The sequence below is a fragment of the Hyperoodon ampullatus genome (assembly GCF_949752795.1).
Source record: "Hyperoodon ampullatus genome assembly, chromosome: 2".
Lineage (NCBI taxonomy): Eukaryota > Metazoa > Chordata > Mammalia > Artiodactyla > Ziphiidae > Hyperoodon > Hyperoodon ampullatus.
The window spans coordinates 15545189-15563250 of NC_136915.1; the positions used below are offsets into that span (position 1 = coordinate 15545189).

The window sequence follows — 18062 nt, forward strand, 5'->3', positions numbered from 1 at the left end:
ACTCAGAGTCTGCCCCAGGCCCTCTCCCAACATGGCAACACTGAAGAGAAGTCGCCAAAGGATTTCCCATTTGAAGTTAACAGGGGACTGTCAAATGCCTCTGCTGTAGAAAGACCAGTGCCGACTGCGCTGAGCTGGCCTTTGGCAGAGGACTAGAAAATCACATGTCTTTGGGCTCCAGCTCTTAAGGCCAAAAGTTAAGAGAAGCCAAGGCGTTTGTTTCAGGAAAGATCATAGCCGTCAAATGCGGTGCCCCAACTTGCTGGCCGAGAACAGACAGGCTCCATTTGGCGCCAAGAGACAGCGAATGTGATACACGCAGGCCTCCCTGCTGACGCCAGAAAGGGCTGTGCAGTCAAGGAGAAGTATTTGGCCAGTGTCACTAAGGAGGGGTTCAAGCACAGGCAACACCTTCCTTTTCAATGTGTATTAAGTCATTTGTTTATTTCTCAAGATGTGCACACTCAAGTATTCAGTTGGCCAGGACAACTCGTGGCTCCTAGGTATGTACAGGTCCCTCGACGGCTTGGGTTACAGACAACTTCATAGCTAGTGCACCACACACACGAGATAAAACAGGAAGCCTAAAATCCCCAAGCCACTCCAAGAAAAGGGAGGGAGGGAGGAGGGAGGAGCAATGATGGAGCAACGATGCAGCAACCCGTGGCGGAAATCACACACAGGAGGGGAGAACACAGAGGCAGGCTAGCTTCCATCTCTGTTGACCGCCGTTTCCGTGTGGTGCTCAGGGGACTGAGTTCAACAGGTCCTTCAGGAAGCTCTCCGGATCAGTGATCTCTGATAAGAGACCTGGAAAACAGGCAGAGACTGCTTAGCAGCGGCCCTCACAGCCCCCAGCCCCCGAGTCACGGAGGCTGCGTCCACGCGGGGAACAACACACTGTGCTCCGACAAGCTCGGACACAGCTTCTCACGGGAGACCGGCGATGACCGCAGAGACAGTCACCGAGCAAACACTCTCGTCCTGGGAGGGGAGCTGGGCTCCGACACCTGGCGCTGCGGCACGATTAAAGGCGTTTAAAGTGGCAGCGGCCAGCTCACGATCTCCCCAGGGCGGAGGTGCTAAACCCGGATCCATGGACCCTGCAGGGGCCTGTAAGTCCACTGAAACTCAGTGCGCAATGGAGGGGGGTCCTCTGGAGAGAATGTCTACAGCCTTCAGCAGATTCTCAGAGGGACCTGGGGCCAAACAAAGGCAAACCCCACTGCCCTCGAGGGCTGGGAAGAACAAGGTAGGGTAAAAGAACCCAACCCCTAGTCCAGGGCCTGGAGCAAGCTGCCAGAGCTCAGGAGCTCCGTTTCCTCCATTGCCAAATGGGGACAGTGACAAGTCCTTGTCACATCACCCCGGTGATTAGATGAGGCCAGTTATGTGAAAGTGCCCAGGGCACAGAAGGTGCTCGCTCAATCAGCATCAGGTCCCCTGCGGCCCCGCCCCTCCCTCACAAGCAGGGCTCTCATTTGACCAGTGCGGGGTCGTTAACCCCAAGGCGGGGCAACACTCAAACTGAAGTCTGGGCTAATTGCAGGAGGAGTGGCCCCCATCAGCTCTTGCTGGTTTGGAAGGTGTTTTCGTCCTTGCATTTGAGTAGGGTGTGTCGGATGTTCTGAAATTTCCTACCAGTTTGAACAAAGCAATAAAGCCCTGCCGTAAACGCCTGCGCTTGAGTAGAAGGCGGCAGAGGCCTCCCGCCTGAACTGCCCCCCACTCTTCCCTGCTCCAGGGCTGATGCAAAGCCCTGAACAAAGGGGAATACCTTCCTTCCCCTGCCCGCCTCTTCTTCCTCTTCCTCGGACTTTGACGTTCATATTGACAGTCTTTGTAGACATTCACCAGACCCCTGGGTGACAGGTAAGGCACTGGGCCCTGAGGACACAGACACACAGGCTACCTGCTCTCAGTCGGGGTCACTTCCTGAAGAAAGCAAGGAGTGTAGCCAAGGTAAAATGTCTAGGTTGAAAAGACACCCATGGGAGCATCTAGTGACGTTAACAAAGGAACTGGGGTGAGTGGTGGCAACCTCTGACCGACAGGTAACAGGGAGGCACCAGACCAGCAAAGGCCCGTCCAGTATGGCTTCCACTGAGGCCACTGCAACAAACGGCCAAACTGGAAGAAAGGCCTGGAGCTTTGGGGAAGCTCCATGGGGAAGAAAGAGGAATTCACACTGAGCATCACTCCGAACGTTTGAGGGTTTAGTGCCCAGAGGACAGACTAGAAAATGCTAGTGGCGACCTTCTCTTGATAGTGGGATCTGGGGAGATTTTTTCTTGCTCTTCACACTTGACAAAATTGGCATCAGGGAAAAGGAAACAAGCTCACAGAAGAGTTAGGCAGTGCGGCTCCCGCTGCTTTGGCTCTGGGAGCCCTACCTTGGAAAGGACGGTGGTGATGGGGGGCTGGACTGCAGGGCCCACACCCTCAGAGGGCACGGGACTTTAAATTCTGGGTTGATTTCCCAGCACTGGCCCAAGTCACCTCCCCCTGCTGTCACCTGATGCTTGGTTATGAAATCCAAACAAATTTTAATGTGTTTGCAATTAGGATGACAAATTTGTTGTATAATGAACCTGTACACAGGAGAGAACAATGACTTCATTTTTACCAGCTGGGGGATGAGGAACTGTCTGAGGATGTCTCATGTGACAGCACTTCAAAGCACTGCCCTATCCCTACTAGCAGAGATGTTCTTTGCTCTCTTTTGATATTTACTATTTATCTTAAGAATCAGAGTTGAAATCTTCCACACCTCCCCGGGGGCAGCTGTGACATAAGATGTCTCAGTCCCCGAAAGGCAGGAGGAAGACAGGTAAGCTCCATGTTAGTTCTCCGAACTGTCGTAAGAAGCCAGGAAACCAAAAGGGGGTCCAGTGATTTTCCAGCTATGCCCCACTGGGAACTTGTTTAATCTTCAAAGCCTCAGTTACCCCATCTGTAAAATGGGGATAACCACAGCTCCACCTCACACAGGGCTGCCCTGCGGACTGGGAACGCGCGTGCATGAGGAACACAGCACCTGGGGTGAAGTGAGCCACACGTCACGGCCACATCTTGTTACCAGGGACCTGGTATGTACACATCTCTCCCAGACCCCTCAGTGGTGGCCCACAGGCTGGTTCTCGCCTGTTTTTTCCTGTGTGTGAAGATGAAAGTGATGGCCAGCCCCACTAAGGTCTGTGAAAGGTGAAAAACCTTGACACTGACCAGCGGCGTCGAGGAACTCTGAGAAGGTCTCCACTGGCATGAACTCCTCCTGGAAGGCCTTCAGGGCCTTGTCGGCAGCTTCGTGGATGGGCATGTCGTTGTGGCGGATGTACTCCGCGAGAGAGCAGGACCAGCCACCCTCCGTGTTGCTGGTCGGCACCTTCTACGAGAAGCAAGAGGACACACAGGCTGGGCGGGTCGCTCAGGTCAGGCAGGGAAGAAGAGAGCCCTCCCACACACATCCAAGTCTTCCCTGGAGGATGTGTTCGGCTTCCAGGAACAATAAAATTTCACTTCATTCCTCTCACAGCCCCTCTCCTAAGCACACGTCACATGAATCTACAAGCTTCGAGAGGCGATGCGTTCTTTCCTCCCCATCCCCTCCACCATCGGCATTTCCCCAAGAAGAGGGACTCATCAACATGCTTTAATTCAGCTGTTTCATTTAGATGATGAAAGGAACCACCCCAAACTCTCCGATTCTCTCAAGGCTGAGAGGAGCGTCCCTATTATAAACTGGGCTGGAATAAGTTACACTCACACAGGGCAACGGAGTTGATCCAAACAGAGGGGACGAGAGCAAACAGAGGGTGACTCGGGGTGGAGCGGGGGGAGAGCTGCCTGTAGAAGAGGGTCTGCAGCAGCCTGAGACCGGGTCACAGGAGCGGTCATGGCTACAAAATGCAGTCTACAAACGCAGGGGTCGGAGCTAGAGGGTAAACCCCTCCCCATGGCGGGTCGGCCTGTTTCTCGGGGGAGGCTGGTGGAGGAGCCAGCTGCCGAGGCGGGGTCAGAGCCACAAGCACAGACGTCTACGCCCCTGCCAAACCCGGCCACGCTCCCAGCGGCCTCCTTACCTTAAACATGTTATAAATGAGATCAACGAGGGCCCAAAAGAGAAGGGAAGAGCGATAAGCAGAGTAGTCCTTCACTGCCTTGTCTGTCAGCCTGGAAAATAAAACCAAATCCCATGTCCGTGAAGACCCCGGGAGGATACTCACAAGGACAGAGCCAAGCATTCTGGGAGCAGGGGAAGAGTCACGGGCACTGAGCATCACTCAGCTCCAGCCACTTGCCATCTTCTCAGAGGAAAGCAGCCACGGGTCAGAGCTTCTGAAGCCCTGGGACCCAGAGGTTTATTCACCACAAGACGCTGCGTGACAGAGTCATCTTTAGTAGCGACTCTGCTAAGCCAGGGAAAATGGGAAAGAGGGAGACGTAAGTTGCAACACGGAAGACAAAAGGCTACTGCCTTAAAGAGTCGCCGCAGAGTCCCGGGTTTCCCTGTGTTTAGCCCCCACACGCGCTCTCAGACTTGACGGGACCTAATAAATGCCGGAGGAAACAAGGTTCTACTTCAGTCTTCACACTCCCACTTGGAGAGTTTTTACCAGCAGCCAGCAGACCTAAAGCAGTCCCACACAGTAATCTGCCAACCACGTGCCGTGTTAAAACCAGCAAGCTGGGAGACACCTGGCGTCGGACAACAGTGATGTCTCAGATGAGAGCCACAGCTGGCCCAACATCGCCGAAATCCCGGGCTAATCCCGGATGCTCACCAGCATCGCTGCTACTTAATCCAGTGATGCAGTCTGGGATTAGAGAGCAGCCAGGCCTTTGGAACATGGAGGGCCGTCACTGACAACAGCGTCCACCGCCTTCTCGGCAGACGCTCCTGGTCTGAGGAATGATTACAGCAGGTAGAGCCACCATGAAGTACAGAACGACCAGCACCCCCTCTGCACGGTGAGTGAAGTGCCGGTGCTAGGGCTTGGTTTCTACAGCCCAAGATCTAGGAGAGGTTTTGTCTGCAAACTGCCTTCATATCTGTAATAGGTAAAGGCTAGATAAACCCTTGTCATGGAGATTCTATACCTTGGAACAGAGCCCATACCAAAGGGACCAGAACTTAGTATTAAAATGTGTGTGCACGCACGCACCACGTGTTTATATACGCTAGAATCATAAACATCAGACAAGCATAGATGTTATTCATTTAGAAGCTAAAACTACACTGTATGGGCCTCAAGCGAAGGGACTACCTAGCATGAAACAGGTCAACCACACCAACATTCAGTCAATGTTTAAGTTATTAACCAGAGTAAAGTCAAATAATAAAATGAGACAATTCTGTTCGCTAAGGTATGCTACCTGTACCCTCCCTCCCCCCAACATCTCCGAAGCGCCCACCTCCTCCCCGACCGCCACGCATGAGGATGCTGCAGCCAAAAGGGAAAACTACTGCGAGGTGGGCCTGTGGACGACGATGAGAATTCTTTCTCTGCAACTCCGTGCGCTGGCAGACAAGTGAACAGAAAAGGCTCTGACGGAAGCCTAGGAAAGTCCCAGGCTTAAATACTTGCAAGTTCCTGGCAGAAGAATCATTTTTCCTGAATGTAAAGCCCGCAGAAGAGGGCAACTTCTCTTGTGCAGACTCCTAGATTGTTGTGTACCTGCTGCTTCCCCCCACCCCACAATGGGCTGAGGACAAAGCCTGCTGCCAGTGGCACTGCCCCAATCACCAGGGGGTCACCCCCTAAATGTCCCTCCTCGGAGGGTGTCCCAACACCGTGCTGATGGCCAGCACTCTGCCACCCTGCTTCCAGGGCACCCTGCTCACACCCTGACACCCTGCCAGGGCTGCTGCTTCTTGCAGCTCTTTCGCACTGGTGGCAGGAATCTGGGGTGGCCCTGCCCAACTTAATTATTTCAGGTTAATTAGTAAAGGTGACTAAACTGCTACAGAGGAAATGGCAACTCATGAGTGCAGCTCACACTGGATTTCCTAATTAAGCTGTGACCAAATCAGCTTTTCCTTAACTGCCTGGGACAGTAATGAATTCCAGTCTCCTAATTGAAAGCAACACAGCTCCCGTGGGTTCAGATTTCACACCTGTCACCGAGAGCGTGTGCCCAGTAAATAGCCACTTTGCGTGCTATGGATACAGGCCGAGCCTGGCTTATCAACAACTTAGTATCTTCCAGATCTAACTTTTGATTCCTAGCAGCTAGTTAACTATTAATGCTTCAGGCTCTTGGTTAACACTGGAAAGTGCTATGTTTGGAATGGGGGCAGGGGCTAGGTAGGAATCTAACAAGACCGGCCCCTCCTGCTCTACACAGAGGCTGGCACCGGCTGGATCCAACAGCAGAGCTCCAACCTGGTCTACCCGGGCCACGAGGCGCCTACCACTAGCGACTTGATAAATCAGCGCTGATGGAGGTGCTGACACCAGGTGTGCAAATTCAGGCCAAGGCTGCTTCCCCTTGGTCTGTCATTATCAGGGGCCTAAAAGCTCCTCCCCTGCACCCTTGTTGGAAATGTCCCCTCGGATCCTAGTGAAAGCAGACACACGAGGACAGACCTTCCCAAAGTGAAGCAGGTTTCCCTCAAGGGCAGAAGCAAGCTGACAACTCATAGCCTACTCTGTAGCCCAGGGAGGGCAGACTGCTCGGGGCCACGACGGGCCAAGAGTAGCGCCAAGGAGTCCCCTCGGCGTGGGGCAATCTGTGAACTCGTCGCAAAGGGCTTCTCGCTGTTGTTGTCTGCAGTTGTTTGCCTCAAGACACCTCCCAGCTGACCCAAATCACAGCACGGGGTCATGAAAACAAAGACCACTTCCTTCCTGAAATGCCTTCCTTCTTAGGGAGGTGTCCACACCAACAGCAGAGAAAGAAAAACGGCTCATGGAACGCGGGGGCAGATGGGATAGGAATGTGACCAAGGAGGGAGATGAGGAGCTTTTAATACCAGAAAGGAACATCCCCGAGCACAGCCCCCAGGAAGCTTTGCTGGTTTATGCGCAGACCAGCAAGATTCGGAGCACCTGGCTACCTGTCTCAACTGCCTGCCGGCCCTAATCCTTCTCCTGAGAGGCCTCACCCTGTGCCTGGCTGGCTTCCTCCCTGAGGGCAGCTCCCAGGGGTAAGCCTGGCTCCACACTTCTAGTGCCTGAACACCTGACCCAGAGGGGCAGGCACCCGGCGGCGTCAGGCCTTGACTCTTGGTGTGACCGGCCGGGAAGGCTCAGGGTCCATTACCGAGTCAAGCGAGGCGCCTCCACTCAGCACCTGCACGCCGCGGGCAGCTTTTACCCACAGCGGTTACAGAGTCCGGGCGACAGGCGGCCCAGGAGATGGCTCCCTGAAGCAGGTACTTCCCGAAGCAAGCACTGACCTGGTGGCTCCCCCTGGAGCCACTGCCCGGGCCTGAGAGGTCACCAGCAGCCGCCGCAGGATTTCCACGCGTATGGCTCGCCACTTCTCGGGGGGCAGGACGTGGAGGGCTAGGACAGTGAAATAGTGGGGCCCGTCCACTTCAAAGGCACTCTCCACCCACTTCTCCTTGGGCTGCTCCAGAAAGCCCTGGAGGTTCTTCTCCTCTCGGGAAGTTGCTCGGGTTCTGGAACAAAAGGAGCACCATGAAACCAGGGCAGAAGCAAGGCACGAGCAGCAAGAGGGGAGGAGGCTTGCTCAATCTCCTGTCTTCTTTTAAGTTTCCTGAGCGCTCGGCTCACGGAACCCCCACCCGTCCTCCACCGCCCCTCCCGCCTCCTCTCCAAGCGGGGCACCCCCAGCCCCGCCCCACTCCTCCTCGGGGGCATCTTCCTCGTCCCCCACCCCCCAGCCCAGCTCCACACATTTCCAACTGCGCGTGTGTCCAGCACATTCACAAACACTCCGCCATCCACGTGTCCTGACAACTCTGGAAGGTGACAGCCAGCACCTCTTTACCAGCGTATCTCAAGGCCCGGGGATTGAAGTGACACAACCAAAGTCACCAAACCAGTCAGTGAACCCAGAGTCTCTGAGCCCACAGCCCACACTCCCCGACTCCACGAGTCTCAGTACAGCTAACTGTTCACACGGCATTTGCAGCCGGTGCCCTTCCTAGGCTATTCTGGTGTGTTCTTTTATGTGTCTGTGTCCTCTCTCCTCCATTAGAACAGATTCCTCCCGGCGAGCACCGCTTCTCGTCTCGCTCTTGCCTGAACTGCAGCAACAATGGTGATCATCAACTTTATTTAACGCCAAGCCCGTTCTAAGAGCTTTCCATGGATTATCTCATTTAATCCTCGCAATAACCAGATGAGACAGGTACTCTCCCAACGTTACAGAAGGGGAAACTACAGCACAGAGAGTAAATATTCTGCCCAAAGCCACACAGTGAGGCGTGAAGGTAATGGGCTGTGACCCAGGCAATCTGGCTCCAGAGCCTCCCCAGCGTGGACTCTCCACCTGCAATGAAGCTTCGACAGGTCACTAGACGGGCACTGAGAGATCACTTCCTTATTACAGATTTCTGGCTACACTCTCTCCTTACGACCTGGATGGTGCTCTCAGGCCAAGAGTGCTTGACGCCCCATCCTAGTTCCCTGAAGGGAAATAAAACACAACACTAGTAGCGGCTGAATCAAAGTTACCAGGTCTGCACATGGCACTGCCAGGCACTGAACTGTGGGAAAGCAGGGGGGATGGTACGGGGACACCAGGCACCCTTCTGCTCCATGGATGAACATGGATGGAACAGGCAGCTACACTAGACTGGAGTGTCCAGAATTGGAAATCAGAAGCTTTGTGCCATCGCACGACCCACTCCACTCTGCGCTGGCTCGTCTGTGTGTGACATACTCGCCTTCATATACAAACGTTCCACCAAAGGCAGCGATCCCTGCTCAACCAGCACCCCCCCGCCCACCGTGACCAAGCTCACACCAGCGTGAACCTGCGAGGGAAGCAGGCTGTGGCTGGGAAACAGTGCCTCTTCATGCAGCTTCCGGCTCAGCCTCTAACTGACCGAGACCATCAGGACACAGCCCGCTCCCTCCCCAACTAAGGAAACTAAGCATGAGTTACAAGTGTCTGGCATTTCACAGACACAGTGACATCTGAAGCCACCAGCTCTGTTCTGCTGGACAAATCATGCGGCCTTTCTGGGTCTGCTTTGCTCCCCGGAGACTGGGGCGGCCCCCTCCACCCCACTGCTGCCAAGAAGAGGCAACGGCTCTGTCAAAGGCCCCACGGACACCAGCAATCAGCACTGCTCAGGCCTGAAGCACAGTCTGGATAATGGGAACGTTCGTGCTGTCAATGACGCAGGTGTTTCTTCTGACAGTCTACACAGCCGAGCAGACGATGTAACGACTGGTGGAGACCCGCCAGTGCCTCTTGGTTAACAATGAAGCCTGCGGTCTCCAGGTCAGCCTTTTCTCTCACAAGGAAATGGGAGGGAAGGGGAAAATCACTTTGCTGAAGACCAGAAAGGAGAAGAGACAAATTGTTCTGCTGCCTAAACTGAACTGCAGCTGCCTTGGGGGGACTGTACACAGCCTTTCAACCCGTGTGTAAAACTCTCGCTAGAAGATGGGGCCTAAAAGTACGAAACTATTTAAATCAAATCTAAGAGCTAAAGTATATTAAATCTCTTAGTTTGCTTTTTAAATCTAGGGTGGAACGAAAGACTATTCTCTACCCCCTTAGTGTTTCCAAACTGCTCCACAACGTACAGATGAAGATACAAATCTTGTTTTTTTTTCTGGGCTACCTTCCTTCTCAGTTGACTTTCCCAAATAATCTTCAACAACACCTCCCCGCTCACAGCTGCCAGAAGCCTCGCTCACTGAAGAAGAAACAGGGATAGCAAGTCCAGGTCCTTGGTCCTGCCACATCCTCCAGCTGTGAAACGCTCACCTGGAACAGCCTGTGTGCCTTTGACAGTGACTGTGTGTGGCCCTGACCCATGGCCTCCCCCATCCAAGGGAACAGTCTTGCAAGTAGCAGCTACACTGAAGTAGAAGCTTCGATGATCTGGCCTCTCCCGCTTCCTGCTCCCCTCTGGGCTGAAGGTGAGTTCAAGGAGGCAGCCCTTGGCTGCCCGTGCTGGTAGATGAGACAGTTTTGGAAAAGGAAGCCACCGTACTCTTTACTCTGTGTGATTCGGTAAAGGCTGCCTGGGGCCAGACATTCGTTCTAGAACTAACTGGAATGGCTACAGAAAAGCCGGGAGAGCTTGTTGGGCAGAGGAACACGGGGTGGATCAGCCAGTGCTGCCCTGAGACGCGAGGTACTGACGTGTTCAGGACGTAAAGCACGGTGTGGATGATGTACGGGATCAGGTGGATATTGCTCTCCCGGCCGCCCCCTCCAGTGTCCGCGCTGAAGGACTGCTCCATGGCGAAGCGCAGGAACAGCAGCTTGATGTCGTGGATGTTGAGCTGGTACGTGGGCTCCCGCTGGCCCGTGCACTCCTGGAGGTAAGTATTGTGCCTGGGAGAAGAGAACAGGTGGTGAAGTGGAAGCAAGCTCCCTGGTGAAGACCCAGCTGGGAAGGCAGAGCCTCCCTTTGGCCTGATGGCTGTGAAGGTTACACAGATGGATAGAGAATGAAAGGGGGAGTCAAGGACAAGGGCTGGGCTCGGGCGAAGACAAGAGCAGAGCACGCTTTTGTTTCTGCTGTGACTGAACGCGATGCTCTCCAAGCTCTGAGGAGAACGCGCCGGTTTGGGGGTGGGGGGAGAGCAGGGGGGGCATTTCTTGATGGACTAATGTCATAGGACATATTGTGACCACATCTGGAAGTGCATTTTGGGAGAAGAAATGTAGAACTTATCCATTCTGACTGACAACGTGATCTATCCATAAGAATCATCTCCTCAACCTCCAAATAAAAGGTTTTCCTATGTCAATGTACATCCCCAACCACCTGGACTCTGCCCCTGATTAAGTCTGTGCCTCAGTTTCTTCATCTGTAGAATGTGTATAATAACAACACATGGTAAGCAGTTCAACATGCTGCCCAACATGACTTTCATCATTATTACTGCCAAGTGCCTGGTTTATGGTAAGTACCTTTTCATCCCCGAGCTTTACAATAGGACTTGGGGTAGGGCACCACTGCACAAGGCATCTGCAAGAGATGAGGACCTCACAGAAGGTTTTGCTACTCTACTCTGGATTTTAAGACAAGGGAGGCTTTGAAAGGAGCCCGATATTCCCCACGCCATCAAGCTATTTTCATTATTTAAACCTCAGAGAAATAGAAGTGAACTCTGGGAAATTTTGGCCTCGAGGACCAAGTCAGGGGTCCTGTGTTTTGCGTCCTAAGATCAGCAAAGGAGGAGAGGTAGCAGATAACCAGAGATTCCACCTGGGGCCCCAGACGCTGAGGGTGCTGGCTTCTCCCAGCAGAGTCCCCTCTCTTCCGGACGGGCTCCCCTGTCAGGAAGCAAAGACAGACATGGATTCCTGAGGAAGGCGACAGGAGATGGCTTCCCCGGGGCCGCACTGACAGCTGATCTTCCCCCATCTCCTGGAAATCCTCTCTTTTTTCTACCATGCAAGATGTCCCACACTCACCTTGCCAGACAGGTGGCAAAAGCTGACTCAGGGACATGGGGCCCCCAGACGGGAAGGAGCCCGTTGCACTTAGTGTTGGCATTCTGAAGCGCGGCACTTTCCCACTCTTCCCGGCCTCGAGCCAGCCTGGAATGGGAGGAGAGCAGGGACAAGTGTCTGCTGGAATTAATCTGGCAACCAGGCACCTGGGCGCGCGGGGGTGGAGGAGGGTTTGCTGACACTAAGGAAGTGCTGGCCCGTGTGTGCCTGACTCTACAGAGAGGAGCAGCCGTTTGTAACCACGATGGTAAATGCCGGCTTCACCGCCTCTAGTAAGCAAGGCTGCTCTCACCAGCCTTGGGCCAAAAGCCAAGTGTCTTTTCCAGATCATATGGCAGCAATGGCACTTGGGCCTGTATGGCTGAAGGTAGGACGCCATAGCCATACTTTGCAGAGCCTAAGGAACAGAATTAAAGCCTCAGGGGTGGCAGTCCCACCCCCTCCCAGTCCAGGGCCTCTGGCGAGCTGCCCGCTCCCCTGAAGTCACACAGGGCTAGAACTGAAGCACATGCAAGGGGAGGCCTAGTGAAGGAGCCACCCCGCAAGAGCCAGGCCCACCTGACGGCAGCCAGGTGGCAATCGTAGTGCACGATGTTGAAGTGGGACACAGTGCTGTAGCCCTGCTGTTTCCGGGGCTTGTTCTCCATCTCCTCTAAGGCTACCCGCTTGGTGAAGGTATAAATGCCCAGGACCTTGGTGGGCTGCAAAGATGACATAAAAAGGAGGAGAGGTGAAACTCCAAGGCAGGCTGTGAAAGGAGGTGAAGCAGAGCAGAGGGGCCCCGAGGGTCTACGATCCTAGGAAGGGATGCATTCAGGAAAGGGGGTGATGGTGAGCCCCTCAAGTCTCCTGGTTAAGCACTTGGCTGGGCAGAGCCCCAGTGAAATGGGGGTTGTGGGGAGCAACTGAAATAAAGTGGATGCTGCGAGACAGAGGGCAGAAATGCGAGCCTGAATGGTCCCTTCCTTTTTGCTTCTTTTATCTGAAAATGAAGAATAAAGTGCCTTCTTGTTAAGTCACGTTTTTCAAAACTGACCAGAAAGCTCCAAGGAGCCTGCGTCACAGCAGGACTCACAGGGCTTGTGGCCCACGGTAGTGGCCCTTCAACAGGCTTGGGTGCTAAGTAATAAATTCAAGCTGGAGAGGAAGAGGGATGCCTTTTAGGCCTTTAGGGGAGCAAACCGGTCACTTGCTGTTCTGCTCCTTTGGGTGTTAAATCGAGTTTGGTGGAGCCCAGAAAGCCAAGGTCCTGACCTTCTCCCCAGGTTATCTGAATATGGAAGCAGTATGATGTGTTTTTAAAAGCCCCAGGTCTGGGCTTCCCTGGTGGCGCAGTGGTTGAGAGTCCACCTGCCAATGCAGGGGACACGGGTTCGTGCCCCGGTCCGGGAAGATCCCACATGCCACGGAGCGGCTAGGCCTGTGAGCCATGGCTGCTGAGCCTGCGCGTCCGGAGCCTGTGCTCCGCAACAGGAGAGGCCACAACAGTGAGAGGTCTGCGTACCGCAAAATAAACAAATAAATAAATAAATAGAAGTCCCAGGTGTGAAGTCAGAAAAGCCTGGGCTAGAACTCTGGCTCTGCTACATGAACTTTGTTTTCTCATCCATAAATTAGGGCTTTTTACAGGTTTAAAGATAAAACTACCCAGTTTACATAAAGGCTCTGGGCACAGGGCCTGGCACACAGAAGGGACCCAGTGAGTGGTAGCTGTTGATGACGATGAAGACTACCATTCAGATCAGTCTGCCTTCCCACCTTTAGAGAGGACAGCTGGCCCTAAGATACGAGCCTTGACTCTGGCCTAAGAACAAAAAGGCCTCAGGTAAGGGAGGCCACCAGGCCCTTGGGACTGACCGCAAGCCTGCAGCCGTACCTGGAACTTGTACCCTTCCCTGCAGATGCAGCATGTGAGGCCCGGCTCCTCAATCAGCTCCTCCATCTGCTTCAGGAGCGCCGTCTTGGTCACGACCTGGCCCTTCTCATTGGTCTGTAAGGGGAACCCCAGGTGGCATGTCAGATGGGAATTTCCACAAACCCTCTCACTGCAGCTTGGGGACACGCAGACACAGGGTTGACCTTCCACATACATGAAAAGGACTGCTGCACTGAAAGGACATCTCTTTAGTTGGCTTCTAATGAGGATAAAGACCCAGATTCTCCTGCTATTCTCTTCCTACAGGAACCACTGAAGCAGAGGTAACCATCCAGCTAGAACCCTGGCAAGGTGCCACTTGCCAACAAAGAAGCCCCCTTTCTTTGTGCCAGCAAGACCAGCTCGCGGCTGACAAGGGCTGTTGCAGCATGATTCATTTACTGTTCCCATGGGAGTTTTAAAACTGCTGACACTCAAGTTCGCTGGTCTGGAGAAGGCTCTCATAGGACCTCTGCCTCCTCCAAGGTAGGACAGTGAGAAGAGCACAGAGCCCTTCTTGTCGAGCAGACCCAGGTTCAAACACCTGTCAGCCACTTATTAGTTATGTGCCTTGCCGATTTACTTCACCTCTCAGCCTCAATCAGTTCATCTGAAAAATGGGTATAAAATCAACCTCTCAGAAGCACATGAGAGCTTAAATCTTACAATCTTACAAGGAAGCTGCCTAAGCACAGTGCCTGGCATATAGTAAATCCTTGATAAACAATGATTATCACCATTTTTAATGCTTCTGTGAACTTGTTAAGTCATTTAACCTCTGAACCTCATCTGTATAGCAGAACAATGATAGTCACACATCAAAGGGTTGTCGGGAAGATGAAAGAAGGTGAAGCATCTAGCACGATGCCCAGTACACCGACCCCCTGCCCACAGCCTTCACCTTCACCATCCCTAACCCCAGCTCTGAAACCCCAGAGCACAAATGACTGTGCCACAGGGTAGGCAAGAATGCGGGGACCCGGCCGTGGCTGTACCGTCATGCCCAGCGTGCCCAGAGCCTTCTGCCTCATGGCCATGGCCATGCGCTTCTTCTCAGCCCGGGTCTCCCTGCGGGCCGCGTCTATCTTCTTGTTTACGTCAGGGTGTTCCCGCAGTGCCTCCAGCAGGTTCTCTGCCAGGGTCCCAATGCCCTCATCGCTGGACACCTGCTCCAGTTTATGCAGGTTTGTGATGGAGTCGGTTCCGATCAGAACCTGTCAAGAAGGGACCAAAGAGATGAAGGCCTCCAATTATGTAAACAAGCGTTCTTCTCAGGAGCTTAAAGGTTTAAAAAATGTGCACAATCTCATGTCATCTGCTTGGTTTCAATCAGATCCTCTGATTTTACACTTCAAGAGATTCGGACAAATGGAGGAGGTTAGGCTCTGCCACCAACCTCTGACTAGTCACCATGCTCTTCAGTCTCCATAACTCTGTCTATAAAATGGGGGCAGGCCAGGGCCGCCATGATGATTAAATCAGATGCCATACGTAAAGTGCTCAGCACAGTGAAAGTGAGAGGGGCTCAGGTAAGAGTCCCTGGAGAAGCAGCACCTGATGAGGCCTCAGTGGTGAACTCAGCAACCACACCAAGCAAAGAAGGCCCTTGATGTTCACGGGGGCTGTGCTAAGTTCTTCATCCGCGTCCACCAAACCCAGGAGCACAGCAGTTTTCTCAACCTAGGAATTCCAGACGTACAACCACACGTGGGAGTGGGGATAAGAAAAAACTTAGAAAGAAATAGATGTAAACAAAAACCTCCTGTGCTTAAAAATGCTGGCAGCTGCTACACGACAGCACCACACTATCCACAGGGGTGGGAGAACATCACAACACTGAAGGCAGGGGAAATCTGCAAAAGCTCTCCAGGGGAGCTCACTGCGAAATCCACACCACCCCATCACTGGTGAGCTGATGCCAGTTACCACACAGTTGACAATAAATCGAAAACAACAAAGCCAACTTGCAGTGTGAAAGCTCAGCACTCAACTCAGGTCACTCACTAGCTCACAGATCTGTTTTCACAGCAGGTATGCTTCCACTTCATACCTCAGCGAAATGACAGGCTAGCTCTCGTCTCACACTCCTCAACTCTGAAATTGCGGTTCAACTGCCTACTGAATATTCCACGGGTCCCCTAGACTTAACATTCGGGCTGTTTACTGTGTGCACGTCTGTGCACACACATGCGTGTGAAGCTCCTCCCCTCCCGAGGCTTACACTCTAGTTAGGAGGACAGACCACACACTAATAATCTAACCTCACAGACTCTCCTCCCCCAACTCACTCCCAAACCTCTTAGTCCCCCGTCTCTTTCAATGGCATCACCACTCCCGTCACTCAGTTCAGATACGGAACGGAGTTCTTGATTCACCCAGCTTCTTCACTGCCCACGTGCAATCAATCTCCAAATCCCATTTATTCCACCTCCCAGATCTCTGTCGAATCCATTCGCTGTCCACCTCACTAACTGGAGTTCAGCCGCCATGGCCTCTCACCTAGATCACAATAAAAGCCTGCCAACTGTTCTTCCCACCTCCCTTGTCACCTCCATCCAATTCACCCTCTAGGGTACGGCCAGGCGCACTACCCTCAGGAGACAATCCACACCCTTCTCAGTGGGGCATGTGACGTGGACCCACGCTTACATCTCCAGTGCCGGCTCTTGCCATGTCTCACCTCCAATGCAACTGCTTTCAATTCCTGGAATGCTTTAAGCTCTCTCACCACTGAGCCTCTGCGGGCACCCTATTCTCCTCTTAGAGATCCCCTTCCCTTTGACCCCTTCCACACTGCATTTACCCCCTGCTCTGTTATCACTATGTCCTCGGCTCCATCTTCCACCAGACAGTAAGCTCCCAGAGGGAGCTGTGACTGTCTCATCTGCCAACGTTGCCTCAACCTAGTGCAGCACAGGTACACGACAGGCACTACACAAATACGTGCTAAAAGAGAAGTGAATGGTCAGAAGTATGAATGCCAAGTATCTAACTAGATGAAGCCTTGTTTTTAAAAAAGAATTCAATTTAGTAACTAAGAATAAGCTTGGAATCCACTGACCTGAGTTCTCAGGTCAATGTGTTGCCACTAGCCAAATTACAACTCTGTCCCTTGACTTACCCACATTCAAAATAAAGATGTTACAAGGATAGGGGTAAAAAAAAAAGTGAAAACTCTTACGTAGGAAGAATTACCCATAAGATGTAGTAATTATGACTATTTCCACTGAACTGAACAAAAGTTGAGTACTATAGTTATTTGAGTGAGATATATGGAAGAACCTTTACTGTAGCCAATTAACCACATTTTTGGAATGAGTTATCAGAACAGATCACTAAATGAGAACGTGGAACTATACTCAAGATAGACAGCTCTAAACAACAACCAAAAAATGCAGCCCTGAGGACTCTCAAAACTCAACACTGAAAAAACAAACACTACTACTAGAAAATGGGCAAAAAATATGGACATACATTTCACTGAAGCAGACAGACAGATGAAAGACATGAAAAGATGTGCAGTGAGTGTCATTATCCATTAGAGAAAACAAATTAAAACCACGAGACATCACTCTACGTCTATCAGCATGGCTGAAGCACCACCAAATGCTGGCAAGGATGCAGATAAAGCGGACCACTCACAGCCTGCCAATGGGAATGTAAAGTGGTGCAGCCACTCTAGAAAACAGTTTGGCAGTTTCTTGTAAAACAAAATAATGCAACTACTACACAAGCCAGTAACTGCAGTCTTGGGCATTTACCCCAAAGAAATGGAAACTTATTCACACAAAAACCTGCACGTGAACATTCACAGCTGCTTTATTCACAGCAGCCTCAAAATGGCAACAACCCAGACGCCCTTTAATGGGTGATGGTTAAATGGGTCACGGTGCACCCCCACCGCGGACACTACTCAGCAGTAAGAAGGAACAAACGACTAATATATACAATGACCAGGACAAACCACCAAAAAATTATGCCGAGTGAACAAAGCCAATCCCCAAGGTTACATGCTTTATGATTCCATTTAGTATACAACATTCTTGACAGGACAAAATTACAGAGATGGAGAAGATCAGTGGTTGCCAGGGCAGGTGGATGTGGCTATAAAAGGATAGGGACTTCCCTGGTGGCACAGTGGTTAAGGATCCGCCTGCCAACGCAGGGGACATGGGTTCGAGCCCTGGTCTGGGAAGATCCCACATGCTGCGGAGCAAGTAAGCCCGTGTGCCACAACTACTGAGCCTGCGCTCTACAGGCCGCGAGCCACAACTACTGAGCCCACGCACCACAACTACTGAAGCCTGCACACCTAGAGCCCGTAGTCCGCAACAAGAGAAGCCACCGCAATGAGAAGCCCGCGCACCGCAACTAAGAGTAGCCCCCGCTCGCCACAACTAGAGAAAGCCCCGCACAGCAACAAAGACCCAACACAGCCTAAATAAATAAATAAGTAGATAGATAGATAGATAGATAGATAGGACAAGAGGAGGGATCCCTGCAGTAAGGAAAAGGTCCCGAATCTTGA

The 18062-nt window shown here is 52.4% G+C and overlaps 1 protein-coding gene across 1 annotated transcript in view; it reads right to left on the reverse strand.

Moving 5' to 3' along the window:
* Positions 1–430: 430 nt before the first annotated feature.
* The window catches only part of UBR4 (ubiquitin protein ligase E3 component n-recognin 4), a gene marked incomplete at its 5' end in the record, with an annotated part of 128561 nt that continues 110929 nt past the window's right edge, over positions 431–18062 (reverse strand). Inside the window, 9 exons of the mRNA XM_079726660.1 lie at positions 431–810; positions 3226–3388; positions 4083–4173; positions 7403–7627; positions 10297–10491; positions 11581–11706; positions 12178–12320; positions 13496–13609; positions 14530–14748. Of these exons, the coding sequence (XP_079582786.1) occupies positions 746–810; positions 3226–3388; positions 4083–4173; positions 7403–7627; positions 10297–10491; positions 11581–11706; positions 12178–12320; positions 13496–13609; positions 14530–14748 (1341 nt within the window). The 3' untranslated portion in view covers positions 431–745. The remainder of the gene's footprint in view (positions 811–3225; positions 3389–4082; positions 4174–7402; positions 7628–10296; positions 10492–11580; positions 11707–12177; positions 12321–13495; positions 13610–14529; positions 14749–18062) is intronic.